At 32.4% G+C, this 10,000-nt stretch overlaps 2 protein-coding genes across 2 annotated transcripts in view; both read right to left on the bottom strand.

The window, feature by feature from the left end:
• Window positions 1-10,000, bottom strand: part of LOC137653001 (uncharacterized) — a 28,602-nt gene that overhangs the window by 4,237 nt on the left and 14,365 nt on the right. The gene's annotated exons all lie outside the window — the stretch shown is intronic.
• Window positions 1,492-3,116, bottom strand: LOC137653339 (adult-specific cuticular protein ACP-20-like). The gene is made up of 4 exons (XM_068386709.1): window positions 3,079-3,116; window positions 2,334-2,450; window positions 1,968-2,108; window positions 1,492-1,650 (listed from the first exon to the last, which is right to left on the bottom strand). Exons 1-4 carry the CDS (start codon window positions 3,088-3,090, stop codon window positions 1,525-1,527), a joined length of 396 nt encoding a protein of 131 aa, XP_068242810.1. The 5' UTR covers window positions 3,091-3,116; the 3' UTR covers window positions 1,492-1,524.

Here is a 10,000-nt window from a genome sequence, read left to right as displayed (position 1 = left end):
TATTATTATTATTATCATTATTATTATTATTGTTTTTATTAGCTAAGCTACAACCCTAGTTGGAAAAGCAAGATGCCTTTAGCCCAAGGGCTCTAACAGGGAAAAATAACCCAGTGAGGAAAGGAAATAAGGAAATAAATAAACGATATGAGAAGTAATGAACAATTGAAATTATATATCTTAAAAACAGTATCAACATCAAAACAGACCAAAGTATAAAGTAAATTAATGGATAAAAATTTATTTCATTAGCTTTTAAGTTAATAAATCTGAAAGGCCACTAGATGAAAAGATTAGTCTCATTAAGTTATAATTATAAATGTTATTGGGTCGTTCGAAATATACTGGATTATTACGGTATAGGAGGGTATGATGAATCCATCCAGTAATTTTAAATTATCCTTTTTATGACTGAATTTTTGCCTAACTGTAAAAGTGATATTTATTATCGGTAACAAATTAGTTTCCTTTTGATTGACTAATAGAGAACGTATTCGATGCTGATAAGTGTAAAAAGGTTATTCAGCACCATGAGGCTGTGCTGGAAAACGGTTTTCACCAGTATGCTGTATTGGTAAATGTTTTGCACCAGTAGACTGTACTGGAGAGGATTTCGCAACAGTAGCATGGATTGGAAAAGATATTGGTACAGTAGGCTGTATTGTAAGATTTTTTTTGCACCAGTAGACTGTACTGGAGAAGTTTTTGCACCAGAAGACTGTACTGGAAAGGTTTTGCACCAGTAGCCTGGATTGGAAAAGGTGTTGCTACTGTAGGTTGTACTGTAAGAGGTTTTGCAATAGTAGGCTGTACTGGAAAAAAAATTGTGCCCGTAGTATGTACTGGAAAATTTTCTGCCCTAGTTGGCTTTGCTGGAAAAGGAATTGCAGTTAAATTGTTTTATCCATGTTGTCTCTTTAGGTTGATTATAGCAGTTAGTATTGGAAATTCAAGACTAGTTTATATCGTCTATCCTGTATACAAAATATTTCTCTTTTCTTGTAATGTATTTAACCAAGTTGAATGGCTTTTTCAATCCCCGCAAAAATCAAGTAGAGTGTTCTGTTATGTAGTTGATGCATTACTGATGGATCTTGCTTGTTGTTGTGGAATGATTCCTCACTGGGGTTTCAAACGGAATTCAAATATCATACGGAAATTGTTAGAGTGAATTATGAAATGATATATTGTTTTTTCCCTATGCTATCGTATATTGTGGAAAAGTATTAATCTCTAGGTATGCATATATATATATATATATATATACACACACATACATACATACTATGTGTACATAATTTCATTAATGTTTTTGTGTTGAAGAGCCTTATCCCCATCTACCTTTTTTGTTGTCAAGAATCTTCCTTATTTAGATAAATTGGAGGTAATCTAGATGTGACGTAAAACTTCAGTCCTTTCGTGTATAAATAGTTTTATTATGCATTTTAAGCATTGATACATTAAATACAGTACATATAAATCGGGGTCAGATTAAGAGAAACTGAATCGTTTCTCGGTAGTTCGTCAGTGATATCCATCTCCGTGATGGTCGAAAACGACGGCTGGTCCGTAATAGGCCGGATGTTGGGCCTTTCCGGAGTAGCTGACTTTAGCCACGAATCCGTTGTAGTGATCGGCTGTGTAATCCACCTGTAGACGAAAAGAAACAATAGTTACGATTAAGTTTTTAGAAAAGAAAGTCTTGTTTATTTTTATAATTTCATCTATGGTTACTGGTTAGACATCTAATTGGAAAAGGATAAAAACAGTTGTAATCCAGAATTCTGAAACCAATGAAAAACGACTAAAAATCAGTTTAGATTTTTTTTTCTTTCTTTTTTTTTTCTTTTTTCATAACATTGTGGAATTCCAAACTAAGATCGAAGTAAAGTTATGAATTTTGTTATATTATTAGATTGCTTTATAATAATCCATTTTTGTTAAATACTGAGAAAAGGTTAACTCACGTGTTGTTTGCGACCATCAGGAAGAGCAACAGTGTATGATCCGTAGACGTTGCCCTTTCCGTCGGACTTCTCGCTCTGACCGAAGTTGGGTCCCTTGTAGTCTCCCTTGACGCTGTAGTCGAAGTGGTAGGGGATGGGACCCTGGGGGAATTAAGACAGTAGATTGTTTGAAGGAATTTTTAAGAAACAGAAAGTAAATTGAAAGTAAACCTCATTTAACAATAAATCGTATAAGAAATGTTGATTAATGTTATATTTTGTTATTTTTATTCTGCTAGAATTTTAAATGAAAGGTATCACGAAGCAAGTATTCAAATTTAATTGAATCATATTTAAACTATTGAAAAGATGGCCAGATGTGCTTACCCCATATCCATGTCCACCACCGTGGCCACCTCCATGTCCACCACCATGTCCACCTCCGTGGCCATAGCCATCTGGATGGGCCATAGATAAGCTCACGATAGCGAGGAGGACCAGAACCTGAAAGTAGAAAAGAGATTTATTTTCAGATAAATTCAGTCGGCAAAAAATGAGTAATTTGCCCTTAATCCAATTATGTTATTTAAAAAGATTTCGTGGTTTAAGTTTCTTATAAGGAATTACAGTATTCCGTTTATCTAATTAAGTATGTAAGTGAAATGGAAAATGTTTATTTTGTTTTTTATTCCACATTGAAATAATGTGTAAATTTAGAAAACTATTTTTCTTGACATAGTGAAGGCATTTTTTTTCCTTTTAAATAGTTATTCATTCGAAGGTTAATTCACTGAGAATTCACATGATTGAGTTAAGAGTGAATTGTTAACTATAGTCGCTCTGGTAAAATGTAGGTGTCACCCCGATTTTGTCTTTTTACGACATGGAAAGGTAAATATAAAAACATATAAAAATATCTTGGCACCACCGGTCACCCCTGCTTTTTTTTTTTTTTTTTTTCATGACTATAAAAAAGATCAACATTGCCTAGATAAATTCATTATTAGCTCTCGTACTTTTTAGCTGATAAACGAAAATATCCAATTTTCAGCATTTCGTGATATATTATTACTAAATACACTTAATCGTTCATAATTTTAATCGAAATATCGTAATATTTTCAATTACTAACAGAGCGAGACATGATGTCTTTGGAGTGTTGGATCTTGCAGGAGAAGAACAAGAGTGAACTGACCAGAGTTGGACAGCTTCCTTTATATATGTGTCTGTTGCAATGATGCGACCTTGGATGCTGGCTCTCTCTCTCTCTCTCTCTCTCTCTCTCTCTCTCTCTCTCTCTCTCTCTCTCTCAAAAATCTAAGCGGTCGCATTCTCACGTAAACTTAAGGCCCATGAAATTTAATACCCGTCTGTCATGGAAAAATTTCCGGTTAATTCAAATGACATTGTAAAACTTTCAAGGCTAGGTTTCGGTTTTTCGGTTGATAAGTTTTAACGAGGTTATTTATATTAATGAAGCATGTTATTCATTCTGTGATTTCCTTCCGAATACGTCATGTGTGTTTTTAAAGATTATTTTGCGATTGTTTCTGATCTAATTGATATGATTTAACGGCCTTGAATGATATTCTTAAGCCGCTAATGTCCATCACTTTTTTTTTTTTTTTTTTTTTTTTTTTTTTTGTAAGCGAGTCCCTTTCACTCTTGAGTAGGTTTTGGGAAAATGAAATCATTACTTATTGCTTTGGCGTAAAAAATTTATTCTGGTATTTTTCTTGACTTATTTTATATTGCGTTTTATTTTTGGTGTACCTGTTTTAGGTCTGCTACACTTTCCATATTGTATTCTAAAGCAGAACCACGCACACACACACACACACACACATATATATATATATATATATATATGCACTCACACACACCTAATTCCCCTTTCTGAGTGAGGATACTTTAGCTTGGTTAAAGGCTTAGCGTATCGCCAAGATCAGCAAATCTATACTGGTCCGGCTACCCATACTAGGTTGGCTTGCTGTGAGCTATCATACAAAAGTCTCCCACCATCACCAATCTGTATTTTGTCAGCTTGGTGATGAAACCTGCCTAAATTCCAGACATGCATAAGGACATGTCTGAGACCTTTGTTATGTAGTAGAATAGAGAGGACTGCATTTGTTGTTATTGTTTTATATACATACTTTACCTTGTGGTGGATAACCGGGGAGGGTGGGGTGTGGCACCCTAGCAGTACCAGCTGAACTCGGTTGAGTCCCTTGTCAGGCTGGGAGGAACGTAGAGAGTAGAGGTCCCCTTTTTGTTTTTGTTTCATTTGTTGATGTCGGCTACCCCCCAAAATTGGGGGAAGTGCCTTGGTATATGTATGTATGTACCTTATGTCAAACTACGGCCATTTCATCTGGCAGTAATCCAACATCACGGGCAAATTATTTATATATTTTTTCCCATTTATTTTATGTAGCAAATAAAGCCCATCAGTTGAAGAGAATTTTTGGGGAAATTGACGTTCATTTTTGAAATCGGACACCACGCTAGCCAATTGTTCCCACTTTATGGCTGACGAGTTAAAATGTTTTGGAATGATGGCCCGTCAAATATTTCTGGAAGTAAAAATGAAACAGACTATTTCGAATAAAGGATTGTGTACGCTTGCTGTGAAAGGTGCAATATGATTGTTTAGCTTCGTTTTCACAATTTTTTTTTTATAGTTTTATTTATGGGAATAGTTTTTTTTATTTCTTATTTTTTTGCAATATAATTGTGTAGCTTCTCTTTCTCAGATTTTTTTGTCAAGTTTTATTTAAGGGATACTTTTTTTATTTTTATTTTTTTTCAATATAATTGTTTAGCTTCGTTTTCACAGAATTTTTTATTTTTATTCAAGGGAATTTTTTTTTTTTTTTTTTTTTTTTTCAATATAATTGTGTAGCTTCGTTTTCACAGATTTTTTTTTTTTTTTAGTTTTATTTACGGGAATTGTTTGTTTAATTTTTTTTCTAACTTTTTAATGACACAAACAAAATATGGAGCAATATAGTTTTTATGATATTATCCTACCTTCGAGTGATATTTGTTATGTAGTTTCATTTTGGTGAATAGTTTATTTGTTTTTATATTTTTAATGACACAAACAAAATTTGGAACTATATCATTTGTGTGATTTTTTTTTATTCTGGTTAACCTTCGAATGTTATGTGAAATATTATTTGTTATGGTTCTTAGGTAGTACAAATGTGTGATAATTTTTGCTAGTAATGAATTATTAAATTTTTATAAAATTCCTTATAATCTAAACAAACATGTTTAGTTTAATCAAGTAGACGGTATTTGTAAATGAGTTAGTTTTCAAGTTATTCATTAAGGTTTATGTATAATTATCATTCATTCATCTTAATTTCTAAACATATTGTCATGGAGTTTGAAACACGAAAGGTTTTATTTATTGTCCAAACTTTGTGCATAATTACATGGACAATGTTCACAAAAACCCAAGTTGGAAACTGGATTTTTGTTTCATTTAGCGTTGTAATTCATAAATGCACCCTCGGATTTTTTTTTTTTTTTTAAATTAACTTGACTCGGTTAATGAGGATATATGACCTCCGAGTGAACAAAACAGACGTTTAGGAATGTTGATGAGATAACCAGTTTCTAATAAAAGCCTTTTTCAACTTTTTTTTTATATTTTATTATAAAAATTCAATTACATCTTAGCAATTTACATTATGTACGTAATTATTCTTTACAAAATACTGATATGAACTACATTGTTTTACATAGTTATAAATCAGCTCAATACAAATTAAATCAATTAATAGATATGTAATATGCAATAAATTTTATTGTAAAAACGTTCTTAACTTATAATTGTGTTATATATTTAAGTAATTATCATAAATGTACTCTTTTGTAGATATCTTATTCAACTTGAATAGTTTACGGATAGTTATGCACTGTTAATTCCTAGACTATTTTCTTCCTAATCCAGACGACTAGAGAGTTATTGGGTCTTTTGTCTTGCCAGAAAGTACTACATTCGATCTCTCTCTGGTTATGGCTCATTTCATCTTTGCCGACACATACAGAGAATAGTCTGGCCTATTCCTTACACATTTTGGTCTTTCCTCATACACTTGACAACCCTGAAATTACCAAACAATTCTTCTCTCACGAGGTTAACTACTGCACTGTAATTGTTCAGTGGCTATTTTCCTCTTGGAAAACGTAGAAGAGAGACTTTAGGTATGGTAAGCAGCTCTTTTAGGAGGACATTCCAAATTCAAACTATTGTTATCTAGTCTTGTGTAGTGCCATAGCCTCTGTACCATGGTCTTCCACTGTCTTGGGTTAGAAATCTCTTGCTGGAGTGTACTGTACATTCAGGCACACTATTTTATCTTATTTCTCTTCCTCTAGCTATTTTGAAATTTTTGCAGTTTATAGTTGATAGATTTATTTGATGTGGTTATTGTCCTTAAACTTCTCTTGTTGTTTATTTCCTTATTATTTCTTTTCCTCACTGGGCTATTTTTTTTTATTGGAGCCCTTGGGATTATAGCATCCGGCTTCTCTGACTAGGGCTGTAGCTTAGCAAATAATAATAATAATATTGAAGAGTGTAAAGGTTTCAATAATTCTTCCCCTCCTTTGCATTCGGATCTTCCCATAGTGTTAGGTTTGCAGTTAATTCTAGCAGCCTTGCCTTCACCATTAAGGCTCAACACTGTACAGTATTCTAGAAGTTTTATTCTATCTGTGACCAAGCTGTGAAATGATCTTCCCAATCAGGCAGTTGAATCGGTGGAACTTCAGTAGTTTAAACTCCTGCAGTTTATATATTTCCTATCACGCTCATTTGGGAGAGGGAATAGTGACACACTCTGGGTGGGTGGGTGGGTGGGTGGGGGGGGGGGGTTTACCCTTAAAAGTACACTCGGAAACTACACTCTGAATCAGCGAGTTGTGTGCATACCCTATCTATCTAAATATTTAGACGTTGTACAGTATTTGACGGTTCGGATACGCTAGTGTAATAATAATGATAATAATAATAATAATGGACGCTGAATTCCCGATTCTTAAGCCCTGCATTAATTCCCTTTCCAGCATGTGTGGAAGTAAATGATCTGAGCGTAATTAATCTTTCGGAGTTTGCAAGAAAAGTGTGGAAGACACCCGAATCTTCTGGAATTCGGACTGCTTGTTTAAATAATCTTTGATATTGGAATGTGTCATTGGATACGATCATAGGATAAATCGAAGGGTCTTTTAGCCTTGGTAGTTGATGACAGATCTTGCCTTTGTGAATTTTCTGTGGCTCTACTCTCGTTTTATGTGTTCGAATGCAGTTTATAAGGTAATTGCTTTGCGTTTAATTTACGCAAACTGATTGCGGTAGACAACTATTGATCGTGGGAGCTCGTATGAATGGCATGCTGAAAGATACTTCTAATTTACGAGAGATTATTTGTTTTATCCGAATATTTCGATAGTCGTTTGAATTATTTCGAAATAATATTCTATGAAATTTGATACTGAAACATACCATCCTGAAAATTGCAGATATGAGTACAATTCCTGTAAATTGGAATAATTGTTGAAATAAATATTAATGATGAAATGAATGATTTAGTACGTACATAAAGTTAAAGGGGAGTTAAACGTGTTCAATTTCTGAAAATTGGAATAATTGTTGAAATAATTATTAATGATGAAATGAATGATTTAGTACGTATATCAAGTTGAAGGGGGTTGAACATGTTCAACATTTTTTTTAGTATGATCCTAATTTTTCTATAATGAAAGATATATTTTCAATGAAGTAAACCATTGCTAAAGTAGGGCCTACTTTGATAAAGTGATACTAGCTTGAAAATACCATGTACTTATTTACATAAATAAAACCATAACCTCTGTTTTATTATTATTATTATTATTATTATTATTACCTCCGCCAACGAAGTTGGAAGGAAGTTATGTTTTCACCCCTGTTTGTGTCTTTGTGTGTGTGTGTTTGTTTAACTGTAAACAGCTACCTGGCTAAAGTTTTAATCGTAGAGTAATAAAACTACTTGCAGGGATTAACTGTTATGTAAAAAAAAGCTGGAAATAATTGAATTTTGGAAGGTCGAGGTTACGGCCAAGCAAAATTCCCAATTCACGTAATCATCCATAAGTTTGGACATCGTTGTCACAGAGACTTCAAACTTGGTTTATATTTGAGTGTATGAAAATCCACACCAGTTAATACATGTTAAGGTCAAAGATCAAGGTCGAGCATAAGGTCGAGAAAATAGCTGCTGCGGTAGAGGTCAGCGCTCTACTGAGTGCTCTTCTAGTTATTTTTATCACGAATAATAATGTCAACAATCAATCATTGATATCTTGCCTCGTCACTGCATCAACAATGGACTAGTGTGTGTGTGGTTTTTTTTTTTTTTTTTTTTTTTTTTTTTTTTTTTTTTTCATGGGAAACTACTTCATGCTTTCTTCAGTTGACTCTTGACCTTTTGTGTAATATCTTTTAGCCCAATTACGGCAAGAACCTTCTGTAAAGCGATTGTTGACGGTCCACGCCTTGCATTGTTTAATTTATTGATTTTACTTTTAATATATATGGGTGAACATTAATTTTATCTTGTATTTTTAAATAAAACTAGTGTACGCATATTAGGTTGATATATATTATATATATATATATATATATATATATTTATATATATATATGTGTGTGTGTGTATACTGTATATATTATGTAGTATTTGCATACGAATCTTTTGAAATATTTTTTTTGCATATATATATATATATATATATATACATGTATATATATTATGTAGTATTTGCATACGAATCTTTTGCAATAATTATTTTTTTTTTTTTTTTTTTTTTTTTTGCTGGTCCTATAATTCAGTAATGACAAGATCATACCAGTATTTTCTCACCTTTGCTTTTTTCTACACAGAGATATTCTCAATTTTATCTTGCCTTAATCAGCAACTTAATTTTCTATAGAAAGCTGTCAAATTTACAGATATGTGAAACAGTGTTTATACTAATACTCCTAATATTGATATAACTATTTTTGGTTTTAGTTAAGCTACGTTTCTGGCCTTTAAAATTTACTTAAATGTGTATCTTTACTGTTTATGATTACTTGATTAAATTTCAGAATTAGGGATACTTTATATGGGGAGAAGGGCCGTTGTATAATTTCATTTGGGCAGGTATAAATCAGTGCAGGATTTAGCGTTCATTTTCCTGACATAAACGTGTGGGAGATATCCAGTTTAATTTTAGATTTCATATAAGTCCCAATAAGAGGCGAATTTGTCCGGTAATTTTATTTTTTATGAACACCTATATCTTCATATGTGTGTATATATATATATATATATATGCATATATATATATATATATGTATGTATACATATACATACATATATATATATATATATGTATGTATACATATACATACATATATATATATATATATATATGTAGAATGAAGAGCAACGTGTCTGGCTATATACTGTGTGTATACACACACACACATATATGCTGTATATATATTATATATTGTATATAGAATGAAGAGCAACGTGTCTGGCTATATACTGTGTATATATATATATATATATATACATACACACATAAATATGTGTATATATATATATATTATATATATATATATATATATATCTTACCTGTCAACCTCACCGGCATTGTCCAGACGTATTACAACTCTGGGAGTTGTCATAACCTGAGAGGGGGGGGGGGGGGAATCCCGAGAGGTACACTCGGAAATCACAATCCTCCACAAATTGTCGAAACTGCCCTGTTGTAGTTTAGAAAGGGTGGGCGGTGGGAAGGTTTGTTTGTGTGTGTTCGTAAGCGTGCATATTTATCTAAATATTTAACCATAATTTTGACGGGTCACGTACACTACTGTGTGTGTGTATATATATATATATATATATATACTAAAACAGTGTATATAGTGTTCTAAGGAATGTAATATATTGATTAAGAGTAACATCATTTTAAAATTTTGGTTTCCTTATTTTTCTTATTCTGAC

Source organism: Palaemon carinicauda, chromosome 14 (assembly GCF_036898095.1).
Source record: "Palaemon carinicauda isolate YSFRI2023 chromosome 14, ASM3689809v2, whole genome shotgun sequence".
In the NCBI taxonomy this organism is placed as follows: domain Eukaryota; kingdom Metazoa; phylum Arthropoda; class Malacostraca; order Decapoda; family Palaemonidae; genus Palaemon; species Palaemon carinicauda.
The sequence above is the reverse complement of the archived record's forward strand: the minus strand, read 5'-3'. Positions and strand labels throughout refer to the sequence as shown.

Coding starts and splice junctions, on each gene's coding strand:
- LOC137653339 (XM_068386709.1), bottom strand. Junction 2,109..2,333: donor GTGGTGGACATGGATATGGG/GTAAGCACATCT, acceptor TAATTCCCCCAG/GGTCCCATCCCCTACCACTT. Junction 1,651..1,967: donor CTGATGGTCGCAAACAACAC/GTGAGTTAACCT, acceptor TTTCGTCTACAG/GTGGATTACACAGCCGATCA.